Source organism: Microplitis demolitor, chromosome 5 (genome assembly GCF_026212275.2).
Source record: "Microplitis demolitor isolate Queensland-Clemson2020A chromosome 5, iyMicDemo2.1a, whole genome shotgun sequence".
Taxonomy (NCBI): Eukaryota; Metazoa; Arthropoda; class Insecta; order Hymenoptera; family Braconidae; genus Microplitis; species Microplitis demolitor.
Window position 1 is genome coordinate 5,177,102 of NC_068549.1, and position 20,344 is coordinate 5,197,445.

The following is a 20,344-nucleotide window of genomic DNA, read 5'->3' on the forward strand; positions in this document are numbered from 1 at the left end:
ATTCTTTCAAATTTTTACCTCAAATTGAAAAAAATTTATGGTACTGAAGTCAGCCGACGTCTAATAGTTTTTGGATTTAAAAAAAAATGATAAATTATGAAAAAAAAATATTCCAAAAAATTGCACCTATAGTTTTTAAAATTTTCTACATGTGCATATTTTTAGTTTTGTTTTTCGTCATCAATTTGTTGAAAAAAAAAAATTAAAAAATTTTTAATGGTCTGTTAATTTCAAGATCATAAAAATTTAATATATTAATCCATTTTGCGGCTGATTCTTTATAGCTGGGGCAAATTTGGCCACTAATGATTTAAAATAAATAGCATTATTTTATGTCAATCATTACAGCGACCGATTACATTGATCTCACAATCTTGTTTTATAAAACGCGTGTTTATATTTTTTATTTTTTTTTTTTTTTTATTTACTTCAAACAAATAGTAGACAATCCCATCAATATTAATTTTATTATCAACCATAATCTGATTAAATCCGTCTGTGCTGCAATAATGACAGGAATGATTTGCGACACAACAAACTTGGGGTGGTAATTCCGTGCATTGTATGTACATCGAGGGCTTAGTAATCAATTACTCAGACTATATACTCTCACAAACTATTACCAGCACCTACGACTGATTAATAAATTCTTCATTAAATATATATATTTCTACATACATATATATATGTACATACAGTCATCAGTTACTAATCATCATAATTATCTTAATAAAGAATTATATCCTTCTATATTACACAGAAAAAAAAAGATTTCTGAGCACAAAAAATATTTCTTATTAAATGAAAAAAAAAAAAAAAAAAAAAACTTAGGGTTGAAAAAAATTCCTTGGCACAATTAATTTTTTTCACAACAAGAAAATTTTTTTTCTCAATTGTTGATTCAAAAAATTTTGTGGGGTAAGTAAAAATATTTTGCATCAAGAAGTTTTTTTTTTCTGTGTATTTTTTAAAATTATTTTTTAAGTCTTAATTTTTTTTTTGTTAATTTAATAAAAAATAATAATAATTTAATTTATAAAAAAATAAAAAATAAATTTAAAAAAAAAACAATTAATGAAATTTTATAAAGTTAATCCCTATTATAATATTTTATTTGAGTCTAAATAATAGAAACAATTACGATTTAAATATTAAGCGGCTTTGTCATATGCTAAGTTTTCCGTTCGTAAATGTACAAAGGGTTGACGATGAGGGTGAAATGTACATAGCAATGATATGAGCTGTCATTGTAGTAGTATATATCGGAATATATGGAAACAAATAGTAGATACAGAGGAGACGAGTTTCATTGAACGAGGGCTGTGGAATTTCCCAGTGCTGCCACGATGGCGGTATATGCGGACAGCGTAGGGGTAGTAAGAGGGTAAATGAACATAGAGGATGATAGACAAAGGGGATGGAGGAAAGAGGGGTAGATTACAAATCCGTGGTTGTATCTTCGCTGCGGCAAATCTGCGTATTGCACTGTCACGCTGAACTTAAGCAACAAATCAAATTTTAATATTACTTGGTAAACTTTATTTATAAATATTATATATTATTGAAGATCAGCACATGTTAAATTTGATATTATAAAATAGCTGTGGACGATATGGAACACTGCACCCGGCCTGGATTAGGGTGTCAGTCGCGTCCTTCGATCAATCGGGTTTGTATGTTTGACTATCCACACATTTTAAAAACTCTCCAGTGAAAGTGTAAGTGGTATTTTTATCAATTATCCTCCATTACAATTTTTATTTTTTACTTTACATAAACATCGTTGTTATCTGTAATCATATAGAGCCAATGATAAATGCCGTGAAATATTTAAAAAAGAAAAAAGTTGTTTCTGAACATTAGAGTGACCATCTACAGCCATAATTGATTAAACCTCAAAGTGAGTCTCTATATGAATACAAAACTTTTGTTGACACAGTTATTAAATATTTATATACTTTTTTTATTTCAACTACGGAATATGTTGGTTACTTAATTATAATGATTAATTAAATTTTCATGGGCACACATTTTATTTTTTTTAATTTAATAAGACATTATTATTATTAGTATTTTTTTTTATATGAAAAAAAAATGATTCTGGAGTTAGCAGACAATTAACAATTTTCGGATTCTTTTTTCAACCATTTAAATTACAAAAAAATAAAACTAAAAAAATGCACATGTAGAAAATTAAAAAAACTACAAGTGCAATTTTCTAAAATATTTTTTTTTTATAAATTTATCGTTAGTAAAAGAATCCAAAAATTATTCTGAAGTTAGTAGACCACTATTTTTGGATTTTTTATTTCAATGATTTAATTTAAAAAAAAAAATTAAACTAAAAAAATGCACATGTAGAAAATTAAAAAAACTACAAGTGCAATTTTCTAAAATATTTTTTTTTTATAAATTTATCGTTAGTAAAAGAATCCAAAAATCATTCTGAAGTTAGTAGACCACTATTTTTGGATTTTTTTATTTCAATGATTTAATTTAAAAAAAAAAATAAAACTAAAAAAATGCACATGTAGAAAATTAAAAAAACTACAAGTGCAATTTTTTATAAATTTATCTTCGGTAAAAGAATCTAAAAATTATCAGACATCGGCTGATTTCAGTATCATAAAAAAATATATTTAAGAATGTAAAATATACAATATATGAAAATTACAGTGACATTTAAAAAAAAATAACTGAAATTTAAAGTTTGTTAAACACAATAAATACAATATATCATTGTGATAGTTAAAAAGTGAACTATTATGTATTCAACACTTGTTGAAAGACAAGAAAGAAAGTTTTGTAGTCTTTTGTCTACTGATATAGATGGGTTTTAAAAAAATAAGCTAACAAAATATAAATTGTTAGCTAACTTTTTAACAGGAAAACTTTTTGCATAAAATAAAAAATAAATAAAATTATTTTAACAGTGAATTTTATATTTCATCAATACTATTGATAAATAAAAATAATTAATTCTGAGTTCATTAATTAGAGTAAATTTAAAAGAAAAAAATTTTGAAATAAAGTTTTTATTTTCATAAAATCTTCATAATTTCCACTGCAATGATTATCGTATGCATCTACAACAACTCAAGTAATCGAGGTTAAGATTAAAAGAGGAAAGATGAAAGTAATATAGAAAAAAGGTCGAGTGTAATGGTGATGTTGAGTTGTAACATGAAAAAAAAAAAAGAAAAAAATCGATATATAACCAATAAGTATTAATTGATTGCTTATAATTATGTATGAAAAAAATTAAGTTCCGCGCATCCAAAAGCTTGATCGCACGCTGCCACTGATATTGTGCTCATGATCAATGTACAGCATATATATATATATATATATATATATATATATATATATATATATATATATATATATATATATATATGTATAAATAATATAGTGAGAGATTTGGCTGGACCACTGCGCATTATGAATGAGACACATTGAAGAAGAAGTAAATGAGAAAGAGAAAAAGTGTTACGGCAAATAGTACATAGCCTTAGACATTCAAATTCGTGTCAACAAGACTCTTGTAATGTCCTCCATGTACCACTTAATAGGACATAGCACCCTTTTCAATATTATCCGCGCTTTAATCATTTCCTTATATTTCTTATCCATCGACATGCGCGTTTATGAGGCCAACGACCACAACATTACAACTGAGTCATCACATTTTACCTTTCTTCAGATTACTTTTATATCAAATATTTATTGGCGTAACATTGTTCAAAGCTTATTCGGATGACGTCATACATATATATCACAATATATTTTTCATTTCGTAGCTGTCACAATTTTTACTTATTATTTTTTTGTTTGTCGGATAAATTGTTTTCAAAAATTTATATTTCATAAATATAAAATGGAAAAGTTTGATAATAAAATATATAACGTAATAAAAATAGTTATATAAATTTTATATTATAAAAATTATTAATATGTAAATTTTGTTAAATAAAGTTGTCGCAAATGAATGGGGAAAAATTAATAGGTCAAGTTATGAGAATTGAGAAATAAAAGAAGTTGATTTATATGGAGAGACCGTCGAATTGAAAAGATTTAATGAAATCATTGATGAATATTATCTGTATTGTTAAATTTATTTTATAGAGAAAAATTTTTATCTCTTGACTTTAACATAATTCGTCTATGGACATGATCTGAATTTTTTTTTTTTTTTTTTTAAATTTTTTTTTATGGAAAATCCATTTTTGTTAAAATAATAAAAGATGTATTATTTAAATTTTAAATTTCTTATGAAAATTCAAATAATTATTTCAATGATATAGATAAGAATATAATAATGGAAAAATAATATTTTTATAATTTATATAAATTAAGTTGAATTCGTTTTGACTCAACCGCAGATACATTTGTAACAAAATTACCAAATTTTATTTGAATTATTTTTTATTTTAAAAATCAAAATTTTAAATTAGTAGATTGCAATTCAAAATTAAATATGATCTACAGTAGGACCTCATTATAAGACTACGCGTTATAAGACTCTTCCCCTCAATTTGTTAAAACTCGCTCGGAACACTTCCCCCACCAACTACTCAATAAAAGTTTTGTGCCGAAACCTCGCTATAAGACTAACGACCAGTACGACTAAAATCGAGATAAAATGTACATACATAAAGATTGTACATTAAATAATTTATTTTCATAAAGAATACTTCAAATTTCGTGGTATCACATAATTAATTAACAAAAAAGAACGACAAAATTCTGTTTATTTATGATTATATATGAAATAGATTCACTGTATAATAGAGTAGAGTTGAACCGAATACATAAATAAAACGCAAAACGGCGATAGTCTTATAGCGAGGTTTGGGCGCAAACGCTGTTAAGTACAATCGTGGGTGCACCTCAATTCTAAGAATTTTTTCCCCTACAGCCCCGAGCTAGTCTTATAACGAGGTCCTACTGTATATGTTAATACTATGTATGTGTGTGTGTGTGGAGAGGGAGGGGGGGGGGGGCAAAATGGGCTTACATTTATATTACATAGAGCCCTTTTTTTTAAAGAACCCGTTTTGCTCCCCTGTACGGGAATGGCGGGAAAAATGGGACTACTAAGAAAATAATGGATTTCTGGGCAGGATTACGAAGAATCTTCTTTTTTGTTTTTGACTACCATTTCAAGAAATTAAACCAAATTTCTAGTTGATATAAAAAAAATTTTTTTTCTCGGCGGACAAAACGGATCACTCTCAAGAAAAAAGTAAAATGATTAATGTAATAAAATTGTTTATGCCTAAATCTCAGTGAAAAAAGAAATTTGTAATAGTGCTAGTGAATAAAGATGACGAGCAAAAAAATTATTAAAGATAAATTATATAAAATTCAAATATAGCGAAGAAGACATATGTATTATTTGTGGCCAACAATACATTCACAGGGAAAATTGGAGATAAAAAATGTACGATTCTTTATTATGCTGTCAACCAAATTTGAAACAAGAAATTTAGTCATACTATACTATAATTATTGTTGTGAGTCTAAAATTTTTTTTATCTCTAATTCATATTTTAGACAAATAATTTTCATCACAATTTGTAAATAAATTTTAAGCATATAATATTCTTTGTAGTGCAGCATAATAATTTTTTAGCAACCCGACTTCCTGTTTCAAGTTTAGTCGACAGCAGAATAAAAAATTGTACATTTTTTAGGTCCGTTTTCCTCCGTGTTGAGTCCACTGAAAAATTCCTGAAAAAAGATTTTAAATAAAAATTTTTTTTTTAGAGAAAAATTTCGGGATTTAAAAATAAAAATTAAAAAAAAAAATTTAGATTTTTCCGTTTTGCCCGAGCCTCCGCTATACATATATTGTTACATGCATATACATTTTCATATACAGCTTTAATATCCGACATACTTTATTACATTAATAAAACCATGAAATTTTTTCATATTTACATGATAAAATTTATAAAAGCGCATTCTTATCCTCAAGCTTTTTGTTATTGTTCCGATATTCCACAAAGTTTTTTCATTTTTTACAAAACTGGATGATTAAATTCATATAATATTTCATATATTAATATCATATTTCATGTAAAATCCTTCTGTTCGATACCTTGCTGTGATATTTTATTATTTTTATTATTATTTTTCCACAATGTTGAGCTAATTGAACTTTTAATTCTACAATTCTTTTTATTTAAACTGAAGCATCATGCAGCTCAAAGTAATTAAAGTAATTTTGTTGAATAAAATGAATGCCAAAGGAGAAAAAATTACTAGTGTAATTAACTTGCGCGCTTACATTTTATAATCTCGTGAATTAAAAAAAAAATGTCATTGAAAAAAATTATAATTGAGATATTCCGTAGAAAAAAGGAAATTTTAAATAAAATTAAAAATCCACAGTAAAAAATTTGCTCAGTAAATTCGGAGTGAGTGCGAAGCGGCTCACTGTTTATTTATCTAATATCCTCGGAGTGAAATTTACCCTGAAAGGGAATTTAATTTAATATTGAAAACCGGTTCGGAGTGAATGCAGATTGAAATAAAATCTAGATCACTCCGAAAAGAATCAGCTGAAAAAACTAACTTCCTATTTAGAGGAGCCTGGGGCACGAAGGCCCCCATAAGCCGATTTTTTCTTTTTATGGCTTTTAACCACCGAATTTGTTTATTTTCCGTCTATTTCGGAAAAATCAGTCGAAATTTTCCACAAAATCGAGAAAAATTTTGTTTTTTATTTCCCGTCAAGTTATGACCTCTACAATGTTTTTATCATATTTTAGGCCAATATGTGATATGTGGGGTAAAATGGACCACAAAAAAAACAAATTGTAACGGAAAAATAAACTTGACGGAAAATAAAAAAAAATTATTTTTTCCTTACAATTTTTTTTGAAGTGGTCCATTTTGCCCCGCATATCACATATTGGCCTAAAATATGATAAAAACATTGTAAAGGTCATAACTTGACGGGAAAAAACAAAAAAATTTTTACCTAATTTTCGAGGGGGGTCTTTGTGTCTCTAAGGGGGCCTTCGTTCCCCAGGCTCCCCTACTCCATATGCAAGTTGATTATTTTTTAAAACTCCGAAACACTCCAAATTCATTCCCAATTTTTTCCAGTGGAATTATTAATAAAATAAAAAATTATTAACTTGTTAAGAAAATAATAATAATCGACTCTCATGCAGATTTAAATATTGAATCCAACTATAATTATTTTTTATCACAAAACTATTCACAATTTTAATAACGAAGAAAAACTTTTTTCCCTCTATACATCAAATGATGGATACTTGAAATTCAATAAGTTTTAACGATATTATTGATTTCAGATTTGAAGATATGTTGGGCGTAAAAATATGGAATACAGTGAAGTTAAACAATGTGTTGAAGATTTTTAAATAATGAAGCCATCCAGTGAAGAATAATTGTCTTATTGTTTATTTGTCAACTGTGTAATGATTATAATTATTGATAAGAAATGGAAATTGGCAGTACTGCAAACACTATTACCCAGAGAGTAGTCAAAAATCAAGTAAGTTTTTTTTTATCAACAAAAATAACAAAAAAATATTTTATCATCCAATTAATTTTATCACCCTTTGATCACATACTGCAGATAAATTATATTTCAGTTAATAACGGACACGATAATTGAATATTATATCAAAGGTCACTTATACTTTGTCTCACTTATTTTATTTGTAATAATTCAGTGTATTTTTTTTTCTTGTCAACGTACGATCATAAATCATTTTAATGTCATTTGTCCTTTCACAATACGCAGTCATCCATTATATATAATAGTATTGATGATATTTATTTCTTTATTATTCTTCATCTTAAAATAAGGACACATTTTACAGAAAATATTTATATAAATACAAGACTATCATTTTTTATTTTTATTTCTTTTATTAATAATTAAATGAAGTATACGAAGAAAAATGGATTTAAAAAATGTATGAATTTTTATTATGCTGTCAACAAAAATTGAAACAGGAAAATGAGTCCCGAAAAATTATCATACTGTACTGCAATTATTATTGTGAGCCTCTTAAAATTTTCAATTCTCTATTGTTCCTAATTCAGAAAAATAATTTTCATTACAATTTATCAATAAGTTTCAAGTGTAAAACATTTTTGTAGTGCAGCCTAATAATTTTTTGGCGACTCAATTTCCTGTTTCTAATTTTGGTCGACAGCATAATAAAAAAAAATTTGTACATTTCTTATCTCTAATTTTCTCCATGCATGAATAACACGAATGGAAATTAACGGAACGGTTCCAAAAATTACACGAAGAAATTTCCCGGATCAAAAATAAAACTTGATTCAGGTTCACTCTACCTTATTTTCTTTTGAAGTTATCCATATTTTTATATCGACGTTCTAATTAGCACATTGTCTAATTCCATTTCAGAAAATCCTTCATGCATGCGAAAAAAAGGAAGTTAAAAATTTTTTTTCATCTAAAAGTCAATTGCATATCTAGTATATGTATTGTATTTTCGTCAAGGTTACTCAAATGATATTTTCTCTGACTATTAGTATCTGATAATTGCACAGAATCATCTACGAAAAATAATCAATTAGACACTTTGCTAATTAGAACGTCGATATGATCTCGACTTTTTCGATTTAAATTTAATTTTTGTCAACTTTTAAAACTTTTTTCTTAAAAGTCAAGTTGAATAAGTTTAAACCAAGTGAATTTCGACTTTATGGTCTTAAATCGTGACTAAGTAGCCAGTAGTCTAAATCAAGGCGAAAACTCAATGTATGTCATATTTCTGTAAAAAAAAAAAGTTGAGTGTCTTGTGAAAAACGGTTCCAAATTTTGACTTTTTAAACCAGTCTTTAAATCAAGTTTTATCTTTGACCTGGGTATTCTTGTTTGAAATATTATGGTGTTATGGTAAAACCGGACCATGATGGTCAACTACAAAAATTGGAATAAACATATTGCAAAAATTATTATGACCATAATTTAATGAACAATCACCATATCACAGATTACTGTAACTATTGTAAATTTTACTATGCATGGCCATAGCAATTTTTGATAGCATTTTAAACAAGAATAATTTTTCAGTGCATGACAATTCTTATACATGCATAGAAATTTTTCCTATAACATCATGGAAAGTATTCCTATAAGTATGAAGAATCGGAACTTTTTCTACACAATAGAAAAATTTCTTATGCCTGATGGGTACTTTCTGTGTACTGTAGACAAAAGCAACTATGTAATGAAAGGAAATTCACTAATTTTTTTACTCCATATACAATTATTTTTCCACAACTCTCTTTAAAAATATAATTAATTGTTTGTTTTTCTATTTTAGACTTCAAACTTGGATTTATCGACAAAATTTGCTGAAAATAAAAATTGATTAAAAAAAACTAAAAATGTCTGATGAAATGGTAAAGTAACGACAGTATACATAGATGGCAATCTTCAAAAAGTACGAAAGAAAATGGAAGAAACGCTGTAAATGAAACGTTATAAAACAGTGTTATGTTAGAAACAGTGAAGCACCCTCTTCGAGGGCGTACAGTATTAGCTCTTTTGATAATAAACAGTACATATGTACTGCTATCAGACGCTGCTGCGTTTCCCGACTGGACAGACTGTCCAATTGTCTGCAGTTGCAAATGGACATCAGGAAAAAAATCAGCATTTTGCCCAGACGCCGGGTTGACGTCTTTACCAGCATCACTGGATCCAGATATGCAAGTACTTGATTTATCGGGTAACAAAATACCAGCATTGCAAGATGAAATTTTCAAACGAAATGGACTCGTCAATTTGCAAAAAGTATTTCTTCGTAACGCGGGTATACACGAAATTCATGCGGATGCCTTCAAAGACATGCGTATACTCGTAGAAGTTGATTTATCTGACAACCATGTCGCGAGCTTAGAACCAAATACTTTTTTTGGCAATGAAAGGCTTCGAGTATTAACTCTGAGCGGTAATCCACTGATTACCCTTAAAAGTCATCAATTTCCGCTGCTGCAGCATCTAAGATTTTTAGAACTACAAAGATGTGAATTGACTGAAATTCATAGTCTTGCATTTGTTAGTTTACCCGGTTTAGAATCATTAAAACTTGATAATAATCAATTAACCCACTTGGATGACACCACAATATCATCATTACCAAGCCTAAAGACTCTTACACTTGACGCAAACAAATGGTCATGTGATTGCCGATTGAAGAGTTTTCGCAATTGGCTAATACCCGATGTGCCAAAAAAAATATATTCCGTATCACAAATTTGTAACGGGCCATCAAGACTCGAGGGTCGTCGTTGGGAAGACGTTAAACCCGCTGACTTTGCCTGTGCGCCACAAGTTAAAGTCTACTCAAGTCCAATGCAAGAAGAAGTTAACGGTAATTTAAGTCTATCTTGTCTTATTTCCGGTGATCCATTACCCGAATTCTGGTGGCAACTGAATGGCGGTTTTTTGAATTTAACTCGCAACACTGAATCAACAGCGTCGTATTCGCCATTGGTATCTTATATCGTAACTTTTACATCAACACCAGAATTTAGTCACTATCGTCCTGATGGAAAGCTGCCAGAACGATGGAATAACATAACAATTTACAATGCAAGTGACAGTGATGCCGGTGAATATACATGCCATGCTAAAAATATCGCCGGTACTGCTAAGGATACCACGAATATTGTGGTACCTCGTGTTTTTACGGCACCAACTTTGTCGCAGACAGACAATTGGTTACTTTGGGTGACGCTTGCTGGTGGTGGTACAGCAGCATTATTTGGATTTATATCAGCAGTACTGATGGTCCTGTGTCTTTGCGGTGGTTCAAGAAGACGCAGCAGACGTGAAAAAGTTAAATTACAAGGTAGTACAAGTTTTGGTGATCAAGAAAAAAAACTATTAGACTTATCAGTAACAACAACTGGTACAAGTGGTTGTAATACTAATGAACGTATAAGTGGCCACGGTAGTTTAGCAGACACATGTAGTCCGGGTGATCTAGAACTTGCAGAACGTGCTTCCATTTGTGATGCCACAACCGTCACCGTCGAAAGACTCAGACCCGAGTGTGGTAGCATTAATTCGACGGCATTACGTAATAATGTAACATCGTGTTCAACAACCGGATTTCCACCGCCACCACCAGAATTTACCGGCGGTGTTTTACCTTCTGGTATATTTGGAAATATATTTATTTCAGTAGCTTTACCACAAGATGTTGAACGTTGTTATCCAGATTTACTTGATATTCCAGTTCATGCACCAACGATAACTGATAAAAGTAATTTTCCAACTTCTTTACAAGCGTCATCAATGATATCAAGTTTCGCGACTCTACCACGCAGATCACTACGTACTGAACTAGGATCGCAGTATGACAACATGGGTCCACGTGTTACCGCCACCGGAAGTTCAACGTTTTCATTAACGGATGATCTACATTTATCACCGCCCCCACCACCGGTTATTAAGCCGCCAATCGAATTTGTTTCTCTATGAAACGAATTATAAATTTCATTTTTTATTTATTTAATAGTAATATTTATAATTAACAATAATTTAAATCATAACTATAAAAATAAAATTACTAATAAGACATTAGTTATGTATCTGATCTTGTATGTTTCGTCGTCTGCCTGTCTGTCCACTAGTCGTATGAAAAAAAAAAAAATTATTAATAACAATAATAATTATAATAATAAATAAAAGATTGAGTATCACTTTAGTATACTACCGTCTGATTGTAAAAATGTTATGAGTGTTATTGTTTGTGCATTTGGAAATGATATGTTTATTATTATGATAATAGATGCTAATATATAATTAATGTTACGATGATAAATTCATAATGTAAATACATATTTCACAGTATAATACTTTCTTATTTGAACTATCGTATAAGTTATCATAACTCTAAATAAGAAATAATAATAAAAATATAAAACAAGAAAATAAATAAAATAAAAATATATATATGAATGATTTTAGATACCGGATCAATTACTTGTAACAATCGTTTAATCTAATAAAGAACAGAGGTTCAGTATCACTAGTATGTTAACTTCACCTGTGTATATATTTGTTACGTCATATATATTATACGTAAAAAATAATTATTATTAGAACTCAAAGAATCTTGCGTGCTGCTAAGTACGTTTATTATTAACAAATTAATAATGATAATAATAACAATATAAATAATGATAATGATAATGATATCGTCAACATCGATATTTATTATAAACGCTTTGTCAATTAATAAAAATGACTAAATTTAAATTATTATTACTATTATAATTTTTTTTTTGTAAATTTATTTACACTCCATCTGGTAAAAAAAATCTAAAAACCGCCTGACCCTGCGGACCAGTCGTAAAACTTCCCGCCATTTTCGAGCTCTTGAACTCGAAATTACTATTGTTAATAAATTTCTGAGCTCTTCAAGCTTGAAAATAGTAATTTCGCACCTTTCATTGTGAAAATTCAAGTAATAAACAATAACAAAAAAAAATAATTAAGTAAATCGTTGTTTTATTATTTTATATTAGCAATATCTTTGGAAATAATGAACTAATTTTGACGTTCAAAGAGCACGACGCAGTTTTTTGACCTCAAACTTAAAAAAAATTTTTGGAACATTTGATTAATAATATTATGAGTTATTCTGGAAAAATGGAGTAAATCGGTATTTTTTAAATTTTGTATCACCAATATTTTTTTAAATAATTAACCAATTTTGACGTTTAAGTTGATGTTCGACGCAGTTTTTTAACTACTGACGTTAAAAAAAACTGTTATCAATTAATTCAACGATTTGAATTTTATTAAAAAAAAATACTTTTTTGAAACTTTTTTAACAACGATTATTTTGAACAAATGAACTAATTTTGATGGTTGAAGTGGCATTCGACGCAGCTTATAAAGTTTTAGAGCTGATTAGATTTTGGAACCAATCCATCGTACAGATTACAAGTTATCCAAAAAGATCACTTGAAAAAAGTTTATTTTTGGACCATCTCTGAATATACTGTCGATTCTGCTCAATTTCTCACAAATTGTTGGAATTATTGAGCCGCTTCAAACAAATCGTCAAAGTGTAAAAAAAAACGTATGTTAAAATTCGGAGTGTTGAATTATTAACACTTTTGTGTGTCAATTTAACACGTAATATTTATCTTGTTTGAACTGTCGATATCGATTGATTTTTTAACACACAAAAATGTCATTTTATTTGAAAGTAACACTTTTTATATCTTACTGTCAAATCAACACACAAAATATGTTAAAAATAATGTCGACGTCACAAAAGAATTCTTGAAAAATTTTTACATTTAAAATATACGTGTGTAACTTTTTTAACACTCACGTCATATTAAAATAACATATAAATGTGTAAATTGTTCGTTTTACACTCGATATGTGTTGATTGTGACGTATCGTTTTTTACTGAGTACACACACTCTGACATCATCTTGAAATTAGTCAGAATAGCTTCCTAGGACCTCAAAACCTCGAGATCTGTTGTAAACGCAGTTTTCGAAAATCGAACCAAAACCAATAACTTCCCTTTCTTTTGAAAATTTTCAATTTACTTAGCGGGAAGTTAAAAATAAATAAAGAATAAAATTCTTTGTTGCCAAAGAAAATAAAATTCATAAGTATATTATTTATTTAATACTGAAGCTTTTCAGTTCATAGAACAGTACATATAAATAAACTTTAAAGTAAATAAATTTTTTTATTTTATTTTTATATATATATATCTATATAGCTATGAATAACAATAATCGTTGAACTTATTATAAAAATTTTATTACAATAGATCTAAATATTACTTTATTTTATAATCTGTAACTCAATTTATTGAAAGTTGTTTCCAATTATTTCCAGCTTTCGAGTTTCTTTTGTGCGGAACAAGTAATCAATTGAAGAAGCTTTAAATTTATTTTTTTTTTATTTTTTATAAATTATTTTTTACCGTTGGGAAATCAAAATACGTATTTTTTTAAGTTTAAGAATATCCGATCAAGCATGATTCATTTCCCTGGTGATCTTTGATACATCTTGAGAGGATTCTTGTTGCTGTTGTTCTATATTTGAAAAATCTAAAGTAATACAAATGATCGAATGACAATAATAATTTATTGATAGACATTATTAAGTACGTCAATAAATTTTTATAACCTTGGAATTGGACTGGCAAAGCAATCCAGTTTTCATCATTGTCACCTTCACTGCGGAATAATCTTAAATGCTGTTGTTCTCTTCTTGATTCTCGTCTAGGTTTGGTAGCAGCCCAAAAAATTCCTCTTGTTGAAATGTCCATCGGTTTCCATGTTTTTTCATCACTGTCGAGGCGTTCTGTTGGATAAATAATAAATCAGTTCATTAATGATGTTCCCGCGTCGAAAAATATTATCTGATTTTAGTCTAACTGAACTGCGTTTGGACTAATTGGTCTGTATTTGAACTAGTTGATCTGTTTTTGATATTTTATAAAATTTTTAAACTCTTTTTGATCTGTTGTTTCAAAAAACGATTGCGTTACGGGCAGACAAAACTAGATTGATTCTTGAACTTGGAAAAATTTTAGTTCTGAAAATTTGCGAGGACAAAACTAGATTTAATCATGGACTTGTAATATTTTTATTTATGGACAATATCTATAAAAAATATTTTGAGTTCCAGAATTGATTATATTTTGTATACCATTTACTTAGTGTCTTTTGTTTAAAAATGTCGGCAGTTAATGATAGTTTGACAGCTTTATTTTTTAGTTGTCTTGACCGAATATTTATAATATTGAATAAAAGTAATAAAATTACTCTTAAAATGTCAAGAAATTTTTATTATTTTCTGGATAAATCGATAAATATTTTGGCATTAGAAACCATCAGAATTATTGTGACATTTTATTACGATTGCGCTTTGGCATGTTTCAAATATCAAGAAAATTAAAATAAATTTATAAATCTAGATTATTATTATTATTTATATTTGTAAAAAGTCCTGTTTTTGATCTAAAGGCGATTAAAAGTAGACTAAAAATTATAGTAAAAAAAAGTCTGTTTTTGTCCTAAAATCAAATGAACAGACTAACAATTATAACACAAAAGTCTGTTTTTAATTTAATAGCAATTAAAAACAGACTAAATATAATACGAAAACAAGTCTTATATTGGCCTGGATAGAGAATACTACAGACAAAAACCCATTAAATAAATACGATTTAAAAACCTAAATTAAATAAAAAATATTTGAATTCATAATTTATTTTGAAACAGATATAATTTTTTGACCCGGGTTGGCTGTTAAGTTGAGTGAATAAATAAATAATAAAAATACATGCCTTGATAATCGAGATCCATAGAAAGTTCGGAATTGAAATTACCACGACTCGGTTCTCCTGAATCAGGACTAAACTTCAAGGAGTTGTTGTCATTGATGTTGTTGAAAGAAGAAGAGTGACCCGATCGCCCAACCCGAGGATAATGAACCAAACCTGTAGGACCATCAGAACGAATAAGACTTGCGGCTCCCATTGTTCTACCCACTCTTGGCTGTGCCAAAATACCTGCTGCTCTTCGTTCATTGTACTTTGTTATCACATCACTCATTTTATCACCACCTAAAAAACAATTCAATTAGTTTTAAATCTTTATACTCGACAGCTCCCAAACAATCTGAAATTTATAAAAAATATTTTTAAAATTTCGCGCTTGAGGTGTCCAATTTATAACTCAATGCATTTCAGTCGAACTCCATTAACTAGGGTTCCATTATCTCGGAACTTCCCCTCAATCTTGACATTCTTAACTCCCACTATGAGCTACGCTGTCTCCCACCCGAAGCTATACTTTTATGTGTGTCTGTATATTTATATATCATCATACATGTAGATGTAAGAGCGCATGCGTATAGTTTACTCTTTAAAGAAGAAATGGCATTCGATAAGTCGAAATTTACCGGAAACCCGCTCTCCCGTAGACTAACTGTCCAAGTTAATGGAGTTCGATTGTATATAAATTAGTGAAAATCAAAAATTGATAATAAAAATATAAAAGAGGAAACCAGAGTATGGAAAAAAGAATAAAATTTTCGTATACTTAAAGTTTCAGAGCGAAATAAAGAACTCAGTGCGAAATGGGACATCTTTAAAATTATTTGAAAAAAAAAAAAAAAATTAAAAGAGTCTTTTTAATCAAAAACTTTTTACTTAGGTTGCAACTATAATAAATCTTAGAGAAATACAGGAGTACTCGAAGTAAAACGAAGGATCTAAAAATTAAGGGAAAGAAAATTTTTTTATTTTACCTCGGAAATTTTTTTTCGTAAATAATGTATAATTATAAATTCTTTGAATACAAATATGAATAGTAATTAAAAATGTTGAAAAAAGGTACAAAATAAAAAAAAAATTTTGAGCATCCCATAATATCCTAGAAAATCAAATTTTTTGAATATTAAAATTATCGTAATAATAACAGATTTTTGGTCGCATCCGGTTTCCTCTGTACCTTTTATATTTAAATTAAATTTTAACATCAAAGTTGGGTCATAAAGATGAAATGTTATAAACGGCTTTAATGTTAAAGAAATATATAATTAATAATGAATTAAAATATTTAATTGTCTCTCATAAACTCAAAAATAAAAGTGTATATTTATTGCGCCCACTGAAATAAATTTTAGTTGCTTATAAATGAGGATACCTGATAATTAGAGAAGACTAATTAAGAATAAATATTGCATATTTATGATTTCATGTCAAGTGCGATGTGTAGAAGATTAAGAAGAGCAGAAAATTCATGATTATAAATGTTCGTTTATTGTTATTTTCAGGGGCTAAGAAACGACTTGAATAATAAATTAATTTCATTGTTAATTATATATTTAGATAACTAATTAACATTTATTTAGTCATAGAAATTTATTTAACTTAGAGGATAATGCTCGAAAAATAAATATGTTATTAAAATAGTTATTTTACCATTTAATTGTCTTGCTAATGCCGAATGTTGAAGATACGTTCGCGAAATACCTCGGATTGCTTCAGCTGCTGATGTTTGGATTATTTTTCAATTATTAGTTTTCTTTTTTTTTTAAATGTGATGATATAAATAAATAATGGGATGAAAAGTTTTTTTTATTAATTATAGATGAAAGTGAAGTAATTCACACTGTAAAATATTTGCGGAGTGAACGCGGATTAAATCTAGAGTGAATTCGGAGTAAATGTGAAGTAGGTGACTGTGTATTTATTTAATCCTCTTAGAGTGAAATTTACTCCAAAGGAAATTTTATTTTAATTTTAAAATTCCGGACCGGAGTGAATGCGGATTTGAATAAAATCCACATTACTTCGAAATCACTTTGCGAAAAAAGCCAAACTTCCTATTTACTCCGTATGTGGAATGAATTTTTTTGAGACTCCGAATGACGGACTGTATTCGGATTTAAATAAAGTCCGTAATCACTCCGAATTCACATCTGATTTATTACAGTACATAGTTTATTGTGTGCTAGTGCTGATTTTTTAACTTCCCGCTAAGAAAATTGGAAATTTTTAAAAATTCGGGAAATAATTGGTTTCGGTCCGATTTTAAAAAATCGGATTTCTAACAGATCTTGACATTTTGAGGTTCTAGGAAATTATTCTGACCAATTTCAAGATGATGTCCGAGTGTATGTATGTATGTACGTACGTGTGTAAATATTTGTAACTTTTGAACGGGTGAACTGATTTTGATCGTCAAGGTGTCATTCGACGCGACTTGTCAATATTTAAAAGCTGCGAAAAATTGAGCTTGATCGGTAGGGCTCTTTCAGAGATATTCCAAAAATAAACTTTTTTCAAAAATGTTTTTTTTTGGATAACTTGTAATGTGCTCGATGGATTGATTCCAAAATCAACTGAGCTCTGAAACTTTATAAACCGGGTCGAATGACACCTCAACCATCAAAATCGATCCATTCGTTCAAGAGAAAGAATTAAAAAAAAAAAATTTTTTTAAGTATTTTCGAAATTTTCCAAAAACGAGTAGATAAATAAATTTCAAAATTTGATCAGCTTTAGAACTTAATAAAACGCATCGATTGCCACCATAACCGTCTTAATCGGTTAATTCGTTCGAGAGATATCTGGAGAAAAAATGGTAAAAAACGGTTTTTTTTTTCGAAAACAATGGCATACAAGAGCAAAATGTATTCACAACAATTTTCTTGAGCTCAAAAAGTTCAAAAACAGCGGGAAGTTTTTGGGCTGGCCTGCAAGGTCAACTGATAGAACGATTTTTTTGTTATTTAATAATATCTTCAATAATTGGCTAAATAATATTTATTGAACTATTTCATTGGCGTCATTGTTAATTTGCCGCTATGAACATTGAAAATTTTCAAGAAAAGGAAGTTATTGAGTTCGGTCCGATTTTCGAAAATCGAGTTTTCATCAGATGTCGACGTTTTGAGATTCTAGGAAACTACTCTGACTATTGCCGGATGGACGTCCATGTTTATGTGTGTGGGTGTGTGTGTAAACTTTTTTTGTCCGACGATATCTTTGGAACGAATCAACCGTTTTAGACATTTTTAATGGCAATCGAAAGGGCTCACCAAGACTCAAAATTAATTAAATTTAGGAGTCGATCCGTCATGTAGCTTACAAGTTATACCAAAATAAAAATTAAAAATTTTTTTATAGTTTTTTGCGTATAACTCATAAACCACTTGCTCGATTCACCTGAAAATATACTTAGTTCTAAATCTTGGTGAGCTTTTTCGATTGCCACCAAAAAACTTGAATCGGTTCATTCTTTCCAAAGATATTGTCAGAGAAAAATTATTTTTTTTCAGTGAAATGTGTGTTTTTTGGTCTTTGTAACAGTTTTTGAGCTCGGAGAGATCATAAATTCACAAGTAATAAGGTTTTGCAGGAAGTTTTGGGGCTGGTCTGCAGGGTCAGGTGGTTTTCAGATTTTTTTTTCTTGTTTCGTAACAACCATTAAATAATTATCGATATCTTTCGTTACTCATTTTTAAAAAAAAATTGCTTTTTTATTTAATTACCACTTGACTTAAAAATTAGTCTACAATTAAAATTCTTATTAATAAAGTAAAAAAAATTAAAATATCTCATACATCCTAGTCGGTTTAAGAAAAGTTTAAAAATTCATCAATAATTTTTTTTTTTATAAAAAAAATATTTTTAATGTAAATTTTTTTTAAATTTTAGTCATTCGTCACTAACATGATCAGAATTGGTCAAGACATGTCTTAGTCAGTGCATCAGCAATAACTCAGCTCAATCATATGCTGAAGAACTGGAAATCAGCAATACGCGTCAAAGACCACGTGCTGGCATTTATCAACGACAAAAATTATATTACTCTTTTTTTTTATTATTTAGTTTATTTCGACAATCGCGGTCAGTATATTCAAATTGTACCGTATAAACTAATACATTTATGTCATAATTTTTTAACCGTGATCAAAATTACCAGTCCCTATATGAACCAAAAGCAGAGTGCGAAAGATCTTGGGTCGAGCTTTTTTTGATGGGAAAGAGTTTGCTGTGGGTGTTCACATTGAACCGACGGTATGTATAGTATTTATGTTATTCTATGGAATCTGCTGAGTCTAACGAGGACCAATGGCTAGAAATCTATGTATACTATTCACATGCACCAACGAGTCCGTACGAGTCGCAGGTGAAAACCGGTCATGAACACGAAGAATACAGTGCATGGATCATCTGCAGTAATTAGCAATAATAATGTTAAAACACTTACTGATTAATGATGATATACAAACTAGTAAAATAAACACAATTAACCGCGAGTGACTTTTCATTGCAAATTTAAAAATAATAATTACTATAAGTAAATATTATAAAATGAAGTTTTAAACCAAAATTTAAATAAAAATAAATAACAATAATTTCGAAAATTAATATTCACTCTATTTATGAAATGTATAACTTTTGTCAGTAGCGATGATCACGATACTGGATACCGAGAGCTTACCGCCAACTGATTTTATACCTGGCAAGGATGCTTATGCTTGCGCACCCTCTTTCGGTCCATCTCTCTTTTCTAATTTTTCCCCTTTCTCCTTTGTTTTCACTTATATTTTATCTGTACAACGTATTTAATATACTTTTCTCTATAAGAAAATCATATTTTTATGTATATATACACATATATATAGATCTCAATATTTTACTGCTTCAGTTGATTAAATAAAAAAATGAATATTGAATTCAAGATTCAATCCATTCTTTATAAAAATAGTACACCCAGTTTTAGTATATGTTCTTTATATATTTTTATCATA

At 28.6% G+C, this 20,344-nt stretch overlaps 2 protein-coding genes across 6 annotated transcripts; one reads left to right on the forward strand and one right to left on the reverse strand.

Annotated features, from left to right (window-relative positions):
* The first annotated feature begins 1,473 nt into the window (after positions 1–1,473).
* Positions 1,474–11,663, forward strand: LOC103580913 (peroxidasin homolog). 3 transcript variants are annotated; one of them, XM_008562865.1, is made up of 4 exons: positions 1,474–1,718; positions 7,329–7,531; positions 9,345–11,186; positions 11,268–11,663. In XM_008562865.1, the coding sequence occupies exons 3-4, from the start codon at positions 9,518–9,520 to the stop codon at positions 11,510–11,512; spliced, it is 1,914 nt and encodes a 637-aa protein (XP_008561087.1). In that variant the 5' UTR covers positions 1,474–1,718; positions 7,329–7,531; positions 9,345–9,517; the 3' UTR covers positions 11,513–11,663. The 3 variants fall into 3 exon arrangements, with proteins under 3 accessions (XP_008561087.1, XP_008561070.1, XP_008561078.1); XM_008562848.1 differs by having other exon boundaries at positions 9,345–11,663; XM_008562856.1 differs by having other exon boundaries at positions 1,474–1,669; positions 9,345–11,663.
* A 2,147-nt stretch (positions 11,664–13,810) lies between these two features.
* On the reverse strand, positions 13,811–20,028 carry LOC103580894 (uncharacterized). Of its 3 annotated transcripts, XM_008562835.3 has the most exons (6): positions 19,801–20,028; positions 17,004–17,072; positions 15,588–15,641; positions 15,363–15,515; positions 14,198–14,374; positions 13,811–14,118 (listed from the first exon to the last, which is right to left on the reverse strand). In XM_008562835.3, exons 1-6 carry the CDS (start codon positions 19,859–19,861, stop codon positions 14,039–14,041), a joined length of 594 nt encoding a protein of 197 aa, XP_008561057.1. In that variant the 5' UTR covers positions 19,862–20,028; the 3' UTR covers positions 13,811–14,038. The 3 variants fall into 3 exon arrangements, with proteins under 3 accessions (XP_008561057.1, XP_008561049.1, XP_008561041.1); XM_008562827.3 differs by having other exon boundaries at positions 13,811–14,103; positions 15,363–15,641; XM_008562819.3 differs by having other exon boundaries at positions 15,363–15,641.
* Between the last annotated feature and the right edge of the window lie 316 nt (positions 20,029–20,344).

Excerpts from the sequence above, each read along its gene's own strand:
- LOC103580894 (XM_008562819.3), bottom strand. The coding sequence starts at position 19,861 with ATGAAAAGTCACTCGCGGTTAATTGTGTTTATTTTACTAGTTTGTATA. Across the intron at positions 17,073-19,800 it reads TTGTATATCATCATTAATCA|CAGCTGAAGCAATCCGAGGT; the intron begins GTAAGTGTTTTA and ends TCCAAACATCAG. Across the intron at positions 15,642-17,003 it reads ATTAGCAAGACAATTAAATG|GTGGTGATAAAATGAGTGAT; the intron begins GTAAAATAACTA and ends ATTGTTTTTTAG.
- LOC103580913 (XM_008562848.1), top strand. The coding sequence starts at position 9,518 with ATGTTAGAAACAGTGAAGCACCCTCTTCGAGGGCGTACAGTATTAGCT.